The 15,442-nt window shown below is 25.2% G+C and overlaps 3 protein-coding genes across 3 annotated transcripts; 2 read left to right on the forward strand and 1 right to left on the reverse strand. All coding sequences in view use genetic code 6, as the record gives it.

Moving 5' to 3' along the window:
- Positions 1–579: 579 nt before the first annotated feature.
- On the forward strand, positions 580–2,652 carry TTHERM_00772040 (peptidyl-prolyl cis-trans isomerase, cyclophilin-type protein; the record flags this gene model as incomplete). Its single annotated transcript, XM_001013893.1, has 7 exons — positions 580–640; positions 731–857; positions 935–1,373; positions 1,443–1,895; positions 1,957–2,108; positions 2,165–2,288; positions 2,344–2,652. 7 exons carry the CDS (start codon positions 580–582, stop codon positions 2,650–2,652), a joined length of 1,665 nt encoding a protein of 554 aa, XP_001013893.1.
- A 761-nt stretch (positions 2,653–3,413) lies between these two features.
- On the reverse strand, positions 3,414–8,416 carry TTHERM_00772060 (elongation factor Tu GTP-binding domain protein; the record flags this gene model as incomplete). The annotated part of the gene is made up of 6 exons (XM_001013894.1): positions 3,414–3,524; positions 3,587–3,844; positions 3,897–4,430; positions 4,570–4,962; positions 5,025–5,438; positions 5,507–8,416. 6 exons carry the CDS (start codon positions 8,414–8,416, stop codon positions 3,414–3,416), a joined length of 4,620 nt encoding a protein of 1,539 aa, XP_001013894.1.
- A 2,413-nt stretch (positions 8,417–10,829) lies between these two features.
- Positions 10,830–15,129, forward strand: TTHERM_00772070 (cation channel family protein; the record flags this gene model as incomplete). The annotated part of the gene is made up of 5 exons (XM_001013895.2): positions 10,830–11,890; positions 11,943–12,399; positions 12,466–12,680; positions 12,992–13,688; positions 14,257–15,129. 5 exons carry the CDS (start codon positions 10,830–10,832, stop codon positions 15,127–15,129), a joined length of 3,303 nt encoding a protein of 1,100 aa, XP_001013895.2.
- Positions 15,130–15,442: the final 313 nt, after the last annotated feature.

A 15,442-nucleotide genomic window follows, 5' to 3' on the forward strand; every position in this document is an offset into this window, starting at 1 on the left:
AAATAAACTTAAATAAATAAATTAAAATTGTATAAATAAAACAAATAAGCTAAATATCTATCTATCTATTTATCTACTTGTTTGTTTAATATACCACTTACTTTCTAATATATCAAATTTAATATTATCTTTATTTTAATTTATACTAAATTTATTTTGTTTCTTAAATGAGAAGTGAATATGTATGTATGTAGGTTAGAATTATTTCTAAATAAATAAATAAATTATTAATCATTTTCTTTAATTATTAAATTCAATTTGCTATTCATTTATAATTAAATAGTTAAAAAATCTTATCAATATCAAAAAAAAATAATTTTTTATTAATTACTTAGTATTTTTAAGTTTGAGCTTATGCTTATGCTTGTATGTGTATGTCTTATTTCGTTTGTGGTTTATGTAGAATAATTAAAAAGCTAAAATTTTTGTTATATTAAACAAATAGACATATCACCAGTATATTCAATTTATATAGTAGTTAACTAACAAAAAATCTTAATTTATCAAAAAATTTGATAAAAAGTTATTTGAAGGTATTATAATTTAGCATATATTCCTAGTTTTAGTAAATCAGATAAAATGGGAAAACATAGACACACTAAAGATCGTATGTTTATTTCATACACCGAGCATAAAATGGGTAAATTAATAATGTTATTTTAATACTTTTTAACAGTTATTAAGTATGAATAAATTTATATTTTGAAATATTTTTACTTATTAATAATAGAATGGGGTGGTAAAAAAGATCCAGAAAAAGTTCCTATGAGTAAATTACCATTTTTTTGCTGTAGTTTGAGCTTAACTCCTTTTAAAAATCCTGTATGTTCTCCAGATGGAATTGTATTTGATATTATGTAAAATCTACTTGCTTTTTTATTATAATTACTTATTTTGATGAATAACTAAATATTAACTTATAATTTATAAAAAGGAGCATCATTCCTTACATAAAAAAGTATAAAAAAAATCCAGTCACAGGCGAGGATTTAAAAATTAGCGATTTAATTACTTTGAAATTTTCTAAAAATGATAATGGTGAATATTAAGATCCAATTTCTTTTAAAGTATTCACTGACCATACTCACATTGTAACAATTAAGACTTCAGGCAATGTATACAGCTTCGATACAGTTGATAAACTTAACAGAGAAGCAAAGTATTGGTAAGATTTAATGACTGGAGAAAAATTCACACCAAAAGACATCATAACTTTGAATGATCCTAAAAATTTAGAAAATAGAACTATCAAAAATTTTGATTATATAAGAAATAATATTGAAGTTGAATTGAAAGATAAAGGAAATGATGCCTTTATCAATAAGAATGAAGCTACAAAAAATATTCTTACCAAATATTAAGAAAAACAAAAGGTATTTTAATATTTATAATAAATTAATTTTTGAGTTTATTTTAGAGTTTCTTTAAAATTATATTAATAGTAAGAAAATCTTGAACAGAAAAAGAAAGACGATGAAGAAATAGAATAAATTAGGAAATAGAGAAAGGAAGAATTAGAGAAACTTGAAAAAGGAGAGCAAATTCCTGTTGCTGATTTTATAAAATCAGCTATTAGAAACAGAGATTTCATTCATTAGAGAGAAACTACTAGTGATGTTGCTGTCAGTGTTACAAGTACAGCCTCTGCAGTTATGAGAGAATAAGGAAGTTTAGAATTCAGAAGTTTAAATGAAACAGAAATTAGAAAGATTATTCATGATTAGGTCAAAAATAAATAAATGAAGGGCTATGTAAATATTATAACTAATATAGGAGAAATATAATGCATGATTCATGCAAATTTTGTTCCTAAAACATCTGAAAATTTCCTCGAATTGTGTGAAAAAGGTTATTATAACGGAATTAAATTCCACAGATTAGTAAAGGACTTCATGGTAAAATAGATTCACGTTTTAAATAATGATTGAAATAAACTTACCTTTATTATTAAAATAGATTCAAGGAGGAGATCCAACTGGTACTGGAAGAGGTGGCGAGTCAATTTTCGGATATAAATTTGAAGATGAATTCCATGCTAAAATTAGACATAGCAAGCCAGGTATTCTAAGTATGGCAAATTCAGGGCCAAACACAAATGCATCTTAATTGTAATTTAGATAGAATAATTTTTTGGTAGTGTGAATTAACCTATTTTTTTAAAAAGCTTTATAACTCTTGGAGAGTGTGCATGGTTAGATGAGCAGCATAATGCTTTTGGTGAAGTAATTGGAAACCAATTAACCTTACATAAAATAAATACCCATCCAGTAAATGGAGAAAAACCAGCAGTAAACAAAGTTATTTTGGAATAAATATTTAATTAATTTTTTAATAATAAAAAAGACTCCAATAACTATTGAGAAAATCATAGTAGTTGAAAATCCTTTTAGATAAGTCATAGTCAAAATGTAGGAATAAAAAAGAGAAAAGCTGAAAGAAGAAAAACGTAAAGCTTCAGAAAAAGAAAGAGAGCACGAGAGATGGATTAGCAATGATGATAAATTTATTTTACCTAAACTTGCTGAAACTGAAGAAAAGCCTAAAATAAAATCTGCTGGCTTAGCAAGCATGCTTACTGATCCTAAAAATTCAAATTATGATATACTACCAAAGGAAAAGCACAGAAAAAATTTTAATTTTTCTGACTGGTGAAAAAACTGCTTCTATAAAATATTTATTTTTTTACTCTAATTAATATTTGATTTAAAAATATAGATATAGTTTTATATAAATTACTTAATAGCTCTAATATACCCAAAAACATTCAAAAGTTATTTATTTATTTATTAGTTATTTTTTTTTATGGTTATTAAGAATTAATAATTTACATTAGAATTAAAAACAGTAAAAATTATTTAAATAAAATTAATTTTAAACAAATTTTTTTTGCTTATTGATAAATAAAACTCATGAAAGTTAATTTAAATCAAAATTTTATTTCTAATTTTAAATGTTTTAAAATAAAAATATCTGTTTATTATCTTTTTTTTTTTTTGTTGGAAAGTTTAGATTTATAAATGTGATAATTAAGCTTATTAATTTTAGTTAAAAAAATATAGATAAAAAGCGCTCGATGTAGGGATCGAACCTACGACCTTGCGGTTAACAGCCGCATGCTCTAACCAGCTGAGCTAATCGAGCTACCAATAGTTAATAGAATATACAGAAATATATTTTATAAGTTTGAATGACTAAGTTAGATTAATTAGTATTTTATAGAAATACACCAAAAATTAATAATGGTTGTATAATTTGGTAAAGAGATAGATAAATTGACTTATTACTAACTAATTAGATAATGAATTGATTAGTATTGAAAACATTATTATTTTTTAAATTTGAATACATACTTGATATGCTTATATAAAACTATATATTTGATAATATTGATTTAAATAATTTAACTAGTTTCATCAAAGAATATTGAAGAAAGGCTTAAGCTTTTCCTTAATAAAGAGCCATTCGTCTTTAGTTACTTCATCTCTATAATGCTCCTTTAATGCATCGATTGATCTTCTGTTTATCTAAATTAATAAAGAAAGAATGATTAGGTTGTTAAAATAATATTATTAATTAATTATATTACCATAGATACTAAATAGTCTTTTTCTGTGAAATGTCTTCCTGCTAAAATGTTACCAGTACCTCCAATTCTGATAGCTACACTACCTGTTTCCTTCTTGGCAAAAGGAATGGATTTTTTATTAACTTCAATAGATTCGACAACACCAATTTTCAACTTTGTGTTATTGAAGAGACAAACTTATGTACCAGGTTTCAATGTACCTCTTTCGATATCAACACCCATAATAATAGGTTCAGCTTTGTTGAAGAATTGTAATGGCTATTTAAATATAAGCTGAATTAAATTCTGTACAAATATAAAATAAATTTACCTTAATAAGACATGGGAAAACAGCAAGTTTACCTTCTTCCTTCTTTCTCTCTTCTTCACATTCCTTAACGAATTTAACATAGTGGTCTTACAAATGATAAATAATATTAGCAGTAAAGATTTTAACACCATTTTCTTCGGCGTATTTCTAGGCATCAGGAAGAACTTTAACGTCGAAAACAAGCATACAAGCATACTCCTTCTTTCTTTTGCTTGGATCATCTGCTAAGACAGACTTAAGTGCTTTTGTAATGTCATCCTTTGATACAGGACCAACTGATACATATGAAACTGGAATCTTTTCCTTTTCCAAGAAGTTTAACAAGGCTTCTAATGAACCCAAAGTAGAGGCTGCAACACCAACACCCATATTTACAAGCTTGACTTTCTTTTTAACTTAATCGTAATCACTCATAACTAAATCAATAGCTGTTTGTTCTTCATCTTCAGTGTTAGCCAAATATAATTGAGAACCAGCAACAGCTTCTTCAAGATCAGGAGCAGAGATTTTAATACCCATAGAAGCATGAATAAACTATTTAATAACATTATATATCATTAATCACTTAAAATTTTTGAAAAAGTCAATAATCATGAAATTTAACAAATTAAAAATAACTCATATATAGATTTAATTATTAAAAAAACTAAATAATGGTTAATGAATTAATTACATCGTGGTGTTCGTATTCACCTTTGACTCTCATTTCTTTCATGGGATGTGGAGTCAACAGTGCTCTAATTTTCGTTTTTATTGGCCCATTAAAACCTAAAAGTACTATTTTATCATCCTATCTGATTGTACCATCAACAAGAATAGCATCAATTGTTACACCCAAACCATCAATCTTCTTGACTTCCATAACTGTACAGTTGAAGGCATCTTCCTTGACAACCATTCTTGATTTCATATACATACTTGTGTACTTGATGATAACTGATAAGAGATCAGGAATACCTTCACCAGTAACACCAGATGTGGGTACAATAGGGAAATAAGTTTTAGGATCAGGATTATCCCAATACAAAGCTGCGTTGAAGGAGTTTTCAGCTAATTGAGTGATAATCTTTATTTTTAAAAATAGATAAATTGAAAAAATATTATTTTTTAATTTGATTGTTAATTTACTTGTTGATAACGATGATTAAAATCATTTTAGTTTTCTTTAGATTGATTTTTCAAGCTAACGTAAGAAGAAGCAAATTCGTCTGTTTTCCAATTGTAGGTTCTATCGATTTTGTTCAAAGCAATGACGAAAGGAGTCTTTCTCATTCTCAATAGATTGAGAGATTCCAAAGTTTATTGTTCAAGACCGTGCATAAGATCAATAACCAAAATAGCGAAATCACAAAGTGATGAACCTCTAGTTCTGAGATTGGAGAAACTTTCGTGACCAGGAGTATCAATAACAAGCAAACCAGGAGCCTTGAGATCAACAGGATAATGTTCATTACATTTTTCGATTTCAACAGCGATGTTTGGGCCAGGGAAATATGTAGCACCGATTTATTAAGTAATACCACCAGCTTCACCACCTTAGACCTTTATTTTAGATATTAAAATATTTATTTTTAGGTCAAAGATAAAAATAAAAATAAAAAATAGTTTACATTAGTACGACGGAGTTTATCAAGGAGAGTAGTTTTACCAGTATCAACGTGACCCAAGATACAAACAATAGGAGATCTGAGAATTTCCTTCTTTTCTTCAGGCTTCTTCTCTTCTAACTTCTTTGCTTTCTTTTATCCTTGTAAAATTTTTTCATCTCTGGCAGCTTTCTTAGCTTCTTTTTCAGCCTTTTCTAATTCGGCAAGCTCCTTCTTTGAGAGTTTTTTTCTATCAATGTTTTTGGAGTCATCAGTCTAGTCAGTGTTGTTAGATTGTGTTGAATCCTTTTCTGCCAAAGTTAATTGTTCTTACTTCTATTCAGAATCTTATTTTTGAGGTTCTGAAACTGCAGGTTCCATCATAGCTTCCCAATCATCACCTTCAAATTATAAAACCTTTTCCTCAACCTTTTCTTCGACTTTTTCTTCTTTTTTGATTACAAATCCGAAAGGATCTTTTTCAACCTTCTTCTTCTTGGGAGCAGCTGGCTTTATTTCAGATTAAATGACTTACTTTAATTCTTCTACTTTTGGAACACTCACACCCAAAGATTTAAGTAAAGCTTCTTTTTTGATTCTATCAGCTTCTTCTTTTTCTAATTATTCCTTGGTCTTGATCAAACCTTCCTTTTTCAATTTTTTCTTTTACTCTTTCAATTTCTTTTTCTCTTCTTCAATTCTCTTCTTTTCTTCTTCCTCTCTTTTTCTTTCTTCTTCTTCGATTCTTTTTTGTTCAGCTTCGAGTCTTTCCTTTTCTTCCTTTTCTTTTTGCAATTTAGCTTACTTTTCAAGAGCAGCTTGTGCAGCTTTGCTTAAAGCAGGAGCCTTCTTTTTCTTATCATTAGCAGCTGAGGTAGCAGTGGGAGCTTCAGTAGCTTCAGTAGCTTAACCTGTAGCAAGAGCTTCTTTCTTTTATTTTTCCTTAAGCTTCTTTTGCTATGCTTTAGAAAGCTTCTTTTCACCACCTTCTTAATCTTCACCTTCTTGTTCTTATTAACCTTCAGCAGTAGCAGCTTCTTCCTTAGGTTTTGATTCTTACTTTTTGTTGGAATTAACAGCTGCAAGCAAAGCAGCAAGTTCATCTTCTTCTTGCTTTTTCTTTGCCTCCTATTGAAGTCTTTTCTTTTCAGCTGCAGCCTTTTTCCTTTCTTCTTCCTCCTTTCTTTTTCTTTCCATTTCTTCTTTCTTCTTTCTTTCCTCTTCTTCCTTTCTCAATCTTTCTTTTTCAAGTTCTTCTTCATCTATTTCATCTTCTTCTGATTCTTCTTCAGACTCTTCTTCTTCACTACCTGAGAAAGCAAACATATTTTTCTTATCGTCTTATTTCTTTTAAGCAGCCTTCTTTTGAGGTTCTTGCTTCTTAGATTGCTTTGAAGGCTTGACTTCCTCTTCTTCAGATTCTTCTTCACTTTCCTCTGAACTTGCAGCAGCTGCAAATTAATTATTAGAAGGTTTTTTAGCAGCCTATTGAGGTTAACTCTTTCCTGTAGCTTACAATAACTTCTTTTGTTAAATCAACTCTTTCTTGGCCTTTTCGTTAGCCTTTTTAGAAGAATGTTAAGCAACCTAAAAGTCATCATCTCCTCCCTATCCATCTTCATTTTCTTCATCATCCTCTTATTTTTTCTTAGGAGCTCCTTTTTTAGGAGCTTCATTCTTTTTGGCATATGGTTAAAAGGGAGCTTTCTTATTTTATCCTTTAGGCTTTGAGCTTTCTTCTTCTTTATCACTCTATTATTTATCTTCGTCATCACTATCATCTTATTTCTTTTTATTAGCTTTCTTATGAGTATCTACCTTCTTAACAGGTTCTTCCTTTTTTTATGTTTTTTTTCCCTTTTTAGCATCTCCTTCATCTTCATCATCAGATTAAGCTTGCTTAGAATGTGTTGGCTTAGCTTCCTCTTCATCATCGCTATCACCGTGTTTCTTTTTACCACCTTTTTTGGGTTCTACTTTTTTGACAGGCTCTTCTTCATCATCGCTCTCGCCATGTTTCTTTTTACCTCCCTTTTTATGATCAACCTTTTTAATAGGTTCTTCCTTTTTGGCAGCTCCCTTAGCAGCTTTCTTTCCTTTCTTATTGTCATCATCATCTTCGTCATCTGAATCATGTTTAGCTGGTTGCTTATTTTCTTGTTCATCTTCACTTTCATCATGTTTCTTTTTAGAAGCTTTTTTGGGTTCTACCTTTTTAGAAAGCTCTTCCTTTTTAGGAGCGCTTTTAGCTGATTTCTTGCCCTTTTTGTTATCTTCTTCATCTTCATCATCAGAAGCAACTTTATGGGCTGGCTAAACATCTTCATCATCACTATCATCATGCTTTTTCTTGCCTCCTTTCTTGGTTTCTACTTTTTTAGGAGGATCCTCTTTTTTGGTAGCAACCTTAGAAGATTTTTTTCCCTTTTTGTTATCTTCTTCATCATCATTATCATCTTATTATTTAACTTATTATTTAGGTTCATCTTCTTCATCGCTATCATCTTATTTCTTTTTCGATGCCTTCTTTGGTTCAACCTTTTTTTAAGGTTCTTCCTTCTTTGCACCCTTAGGAGCTTTTTTACCTTTTTTATTGTCTTCTTCATCATCTTCATTATCTGAAGGAGCTTTATGTTTAGCATTTTCATCTTCACTATCATCATCATTTTTCTTCTTTCCTTTCTTAGCTGCATCTTTTTTAGGAGCTTCTTCCTTTTTGGTATTCTTGGCAGCCTTTTTTCCTTTTTTATTATCATCTTCGTCATCAGAAATTTATTACTATTAGGGAACTTGAACTTCTTCATCATCGCTCTCATCATGCTTCTTTTTTCCCTTCTTTGGGGCTTCTTATTTTTTAGGAGGTTCTTCCTTTTTTGCTCCCTTAGCTGACTTATTTGCAGCCTTTTTCATTTATTTTTCGTCGTCACTGCTCATTTCTATGTTATTTATTGAGTCAAAATAATGAATGTATAGAAAGGTTTAACTTTCTCTTCACTTTCTTATATTTTATATAATATTAATTAAAATTATTTGTTTCTTTTATTTTTAACTTTAATCTTCACTTTATTTATTTATTATTCTCCTTCAATCTTGCTTGTAAGTGACTAACCTATCTTTTAATAATAAATTCTTTTCTCTACCATAATATTCAAAAGACAGAAATTAATAGCAAAGATATTATACTATTCTATCTAGTTTATTTCATTAATAGTTAAAAATAAGTCTAATTTATATATAATTAATTTATAATCACTCGTTTCATATTAAAATTATTAATTTTAAGAAAAACATATTAAGGAGTACTTAAAAATACTATCTTAAATTAATGTATAACATCTTGTTAAAAATTAAATATCTTAATAATATCTTAAAAAGATATAAAACCTTATATTTTATATGTTAATTCTAATAAATAAAAATAATAAAGAAATAAAATTTTATGTATGGTTTTCAAGTGATGCTATAATATAATATTCTTTTCTTAAGTAGTAGAGATAGATAGACATAATTTTTATTAAAAGGGTACATAAATTTCAAATAATAGTAACTGATAAAATAATAAAATATGATTTTGACACAACAAATGAATAAAAATAGATAAATAATTTAGTAAAATTCAGAGAAATTTTTTTATTTTTAAGCTTGCCTTTCTATTAAATGGATAAAATAAATAAATAAAAGTTGTATGCTTATTTTGAAAATATTAATTACAAAATTTATATTTTTCTAAATATTTGATTTATTAATAATTGTTAAAAAAGTGAATAATATATTTAATTAAGTCGATTCAATAAAAATATCAACAAATAATTTACAATTTATTTTATTTTTCAAATAATTTTTAAAAAACTTAATATTTTAGACTTAATAATAATTATATATTTTAAATTCATTAGAATTTTATTAAAATTAAACTCATTAAATTAATAAATAATAATTATTTTGTATTTAATTTTATATCATTCTATTTTAATTAAATATTTGTATAATAATTTTTTTATTGTTAGTTATATACTTTGGGCACTCTTGAATAATAATAAGAATAGTGAAATATGATTTTTAGATTGCGAGGAGAAAAAATAGGAGGAAAAAAATAAAATATAAAATATTTCTCTTCCTCCTTACTAAAGAGTAGTAGTATTAATTATTTTTTCTTTATTTATCACTAAAATTTTAATTTTAGAGTAACATTTATTTTATATTGAAGTAAAGTTATTATCTGACTAAAAAAAATGAAAATAAATAAATAGATTGATATCGATAAATAGAATATATTATTAAAAAGACGTTAAAAACATAATATATTTGATGCTTTAAAAGCATATTTGTAAGATTCAATTCATTTTTATAAAACTGATTAAAAATATTTAAAACTTTTTAATTGCTCTAAAAAATTAATCATAAATTATAGTTTTAAAACTTAAAATTTAAAAATATTGCTTGTAATTTATGGAATGACATTTTTTTACAAAACCATTTCTAATATATTTGTTTACATCAAATAAAATTAAATTTATTATATTTTTTGACTTGCAAAAAAAACCTTGTTTTTAAATAAACTTGATCAAAAGTAAATTCATATAAAAATGTAGAAAAGTTAGATTTTTTCTAAATTTAATATTTTCATAATTAACTTGGATTCTTTGAAAAATATCTAGTTTCTTTCACTGTTAAAAATTTAAACATTTTTAAAATGTTAATATTTTCTATTTAATCAAATTTCTTTCTAGTAAAAATATAACACTTTTGCAGTATTCATATATTTTGATTTTTAATATGACTTGCTTCAAATTATGCTTTAAAAGTTCGATTATTTAAAATGACAAAATTTTGTTATTGCATCAACACACCTAAAAAAAATCTTGAAATAGTAAGTATCTAAAAAGATATTTAAATATTATGTATGATACTACTTAGTTTACGAATGAGCAAATTGTATTTTTTGTTTACTTCTAAAAAGAGACAGTAAATGAAAAAATAAAAACAATAAGCGAATAGATTTTGTTTTAAAAAAATTCTGTTTGTTTTCTTGAAAATAACAGAACAAACATAAGATTTAGGTAAAAAAAAAGATAAATAGCAAAAATTAAATTTTTACAAACAATATATATATCAGATTTAAGAAAAATTGATCATATTAGAAACTTATATATTGATTTATTTTCAAGTACAAAAAAATAAATAGATTGACTGACTGATTTATTGAATTAAACATACACATAAATACAGACTCATTAATTTGTTAATTCATTAATATATTGCTTGATAAATTTCAAACTTAAGTAATTAACTAATCTAAAGTGATTGCAATTAATAAATTAAAAACTTCTACGAATAATAGTATTATATGAAGTTAAAATCTTTAGACGAAAATAGAGCTTATCAAAAGCGCAAAACCATCAAAAAAGAAAAAAGTCTTTTTGATTTTACGCCAAGATTAGCCATACCAGAATTTACAATTCCATCGATTAGGTAAAATGATGATGATATTCAAATATCTTTGGATTGCTCAGAAAGACACACTTTGGATATGAATGGAGATTAAACAGTTTCTGATCATAAACTAAAAAAAAGCGCATCTTTTATGTCGAAAAATACTACCAAGAATAACATATCATTTAACAATCGATCAGATAATAACATTTTAATTCATTAAGATTAAGAAGGTTTTATGAAGTAATAAAACGATTAGAATATGGATCTTTATTCAAAGGTGGATTTCATATCTGAGAAAAATATAGCCCTTTCAATCGCTGGAGGTAGCTAAAGAAATATACCAATAAGTGCTACTAAAATTTAGAAATAATTAGCAAACAGGAGATAATCAAAGTTTTATTTTTCAGAAAGTGAAAGCAGATTTAAAATTCCAAGCTAAAATTCGAGAGAATACAAGGTAGAAAACATAGAAAACTTACCTAGGCTAAAGAGCAACTTTTCATTGATTTCTAATATAAAAGGGAATTTAAACAAAATGTAGCAGAAAGTGATTGCTATAGGGATGCTATTAGTTTTTTATGTGAAACTTAAAACATTAAGTGGAGTAAATTAAATAACCAAGCAATATATGTTAAGTTCGAAAGTGGATAACAAGTCTCACCAGCTGAAATGCCTTACATATTTAAATGATTTTTCTTAAATTAGTGATAAAAAACAGTAGTAACTTAAAAAAGAAAATAACTTGATTTCTTTGTCTACAATAAATAACTAAAAAAACGAAAGTGGTTAACAAAATAAAAAATGCTCTTTTATCTAATTTTGTTTTGGCTGTATACCTGTAATTCATCCAGACTCTAAAAAATTATTCTTATTTGACATTATAAATTTGATATTTATAATTCTCAATCTAACTTACGTTCCAATTGAAACTGTTATTGACACTCCATTTTTACAGATGTATGGCAACAAATGGTAATATAATATTATTCTTTCAAATATCTTTTGAATTAATTTTTTATAAAAGGTTTATTTTCATCACAAGCTCTATATCGGTTTACTTCTTTAGCGTGATTCTCTCTTTGAACATGGGCTATTATGATAAAGGTTATTGTATAATGGATAGAAATAAAATTCTAGTAAGGTATATGAAGTTAGGATTTTGGGTTGACATCTTAAGTACCTTTCCTATGTTCGTTAGTGGGATTAATTCAAAACCTGTTTATAAAATGTGCAATTTATTTGTTATATTAAAAATTAATTGGATTGATAAGTTTTTTTACAAGTACTTTGAGATATGCAATCTAAAGAAAAAAATAAAAAAAATGGTCTTTTTAAAGTTTTTATACATCCTATTGAAAATTCTATTTTTCGTTCATGTTTTTGCTTGCGTTTTCCTCGCTTTCAGTTATCATGTTAATGCTACAGATAATTGGATTACAAAGTATGGATCAGACTTAGACTCAAAAGGATGGTTCACAAAAGTAAATAATTTTAAATGCATAACGCAATAATATAAAAATGAATTAAAAATAAAATATAATAAATAGTATGTCTATGCATTTTATTGGGGAATAACGATTATGACTACTGTTGGATTAGGTGATATATTACCTAGTAATATTTATGAAGTCTGTGTCCTCTCATTATTCATGTTTTTTTCATGTGCTGCATTTGCTTACTCTTTTAATTCAATAGGAATTATTTTAGATGAAATGAACCAAAGAAGTGATTTATTTGTGAAAGAAATGAGAATAGTTAGCAGGTATTTTTTTAAACCAATTATTGTGAAATTTTATTTATACTACTTGATTTTTTCAATTTTTCAATAACTCAAACAAAATAATTGTTAATTAATTTACTAATTGATAATGAATCAATTAGTAAGTTAGTTACTATAAAAAGATATTTATTTCAAAAAAATTTTTAGCAAAATCCTCTAAATTTAAAGTTAAGGTTTATTTTAATCAGTAATAAAGTCTATTTTTATTTAGTTTATATTGGGATTTTAATTTCTCTCATTTAATAAATTAAAAAATGCTTTAAATTAATCATAAATAAATACTAAATAAATAGATACTTATAAATGAAGAAAGTTGATCATGAGCTTTAAATTGAAGTGAGAAAATACATAGAATATAGATTTTAATTTGAAAATGAAATCTCTTAAGAAGAGGAAAAGATAGTTTTCAAGAGACTACCGATTAGTATCCAAGAAAAGCTAATTATACAATCAAATATGGCTATTTTAAGGAAAATTAGTTTTTTATAAAATAATTTTTCTGAAGGGCTACTTAATAAATTGTGTTTAACTATAGAATCTGAATAATGGTTAAACTAAGATACCATTTATAAATAGGATGATGTTTATGCTGAGTCTTCTAATAGCATCAAGTTTTATATTTTAGAAAGTGGATAAGTACAACTACTTGCTAATGCTGGCAATCCTGATTAACCCTTAGTTATTAAAAATATTACTGATGTAGAAGATTTTGGATCTTTAGAATTCTTTAATGATGAGCCAAGACATTATACTGCCGTTACTATAGGGACAACAAAACTACTCTCAATAAGTAGGAGTAAATTTTTATAAATTCTTAAATAGTTTCCAGAAGATTATGAAAAATTTAAAATGCTTTGCGAAAATGCTAAGATGAACAAAATATAGTTCGATATCAAAATAAGTTGCTATTGCTGTTAGAAATATAACCATTCTCTCAAAGAATGCCCAAAAATTCATTACATTGCTAATAAAGAGCTATCAATTTTGAAAGTAATTAATTTCTATAAAATATTAAATATTTAAAGTTTCTATTAATGAACAAATAATAAAAAACATGAAAACAAATTTAAGAAAATTAAAAAAAACAAGTTATAAAAAATAATAAAAAAGCTAATGAAAAGTTAATAACTAAAAAACATACAAAAAAGTAAGCCAAAATAATTTCAATAAATCATAATAAATCATTATTAATTTTAATGGAAATAATTCAAGCTTTTTTTTACTTGATTAGTAAAAATAATCATAAAAATATTGAAGTAATTTTATATTTCAAAATAAAAATATAATTAATTGATTTATTTTTAGCATGTTTAAATCCAAAGTGTTATTTATTTGCTAAATAAAAATCAAATAAATTAGAGAAAAAACAAGCTAAAATTTAAATTTTATTTATTGTAAGGTATTTAATTAATTTTTTTCAGATTTTAGTATATTAAAAAATGGTTTATTGCAAAAAAAACACATAAATATAACTCACAAAATAAAAACCTATTATTAGTTTTAATTTTTATTTATTTATTTATTTATTTACTTACTTACTTACTTATTTAACAAATAGAATATGTTTAGTTTACCATAGTAAAGAAAGGCATCTAGAAGGAATTTTAAATTAAAAATAAACTCTCTATATGAAAATCATATTATTTAAGAGAGAGCTATATGCTATTAATAATACAATCATGATGAGTTGAATAAAATTGAATCACCTTTAATTACTTAGGAAGATATTTTAAATACAGAAACCTATAGAAACGGAAATGGAAATATCCATAAAAATTAAAATAATTAGAAAGTACTATTGAATATAGCAACAAATGATTTGATTTCGAGAGTTGATTTTGATATTTAAGAAAAAAATTTAAACAAACTGGTTAGGAACTAGTCTTTTTCAACAAGAAAGTCAACATGCTTACGCCCAACCCTATTCAAATAAAACACAGATGCAATAAACATTGATTAAAACGAAGACATTTTAAAATAGTAAGTTGAATCAAATTATAGTCCTGTTTCACTATCGTAAAGAAAACATCATACTACAATTAATTTAAATACTCATGATCAATAATTATTTCATAAAAACTAAAAAAAAAATACAGAATCTCCATCCCCTCATATAAGTTATCAAAAACGACATATCTCAATAAATAATTTACCTCAAGACGAAATCAACGAGAAAGACATAAGCTTTATGATAGATAATTTTGATAGATTAAAGAATTATAAATACTACTTTCCATATAATAATTATGATAACATATTAAACTAATATGAAAAAATTAGACCCAAATTTAAGTATCAAAGACTTAGGAAGCCAAGCCAATATTTTTTATTTCCTAACTTGAATTTTAAAAAATTAACTAAAAATACAAAAAATAAAATCTAATCTGAAAATAAAATAGATGTTACCTTCAATGATTCTTTTAATGCTTGACTTATATTAACTACTTCTAAAAAGCAAAAATTCAAATTTTTTCATTTTATTTTAATTTTGTTTAAATTTAAAATATCTTTATAAAAATAATTATTTATTTTTGAATTTCATTTTCTCCTAAACCTTTAATCAAATTTATTAAAAGATTGTTGATTATAAAATAACTTTTTGTATTTAAATAATAATGAAAATAAAAAGATTATTAAATGACTTAATATTTATTTACTCTTTAATTATTAATAAAGCAAGATATAAATAAATTACTGTAAGAATACAAAAATTTTGAAAAATTTAATAAGTTAAAATAAAAAAA

Source organism: Tetrahymena thermophila (assembly GCF_000189635.1).
Source record: "Tetrahymena thermophila SB210 genomic scaffold scf_8254670, whole genome shotgun sequence".
NCBI lineage: Eukaryota > Ciliophora > Oligohymenophorea > Hymenostomatida > Tetrahymenidae > Tetrahymena > Tetrahymena thermophila.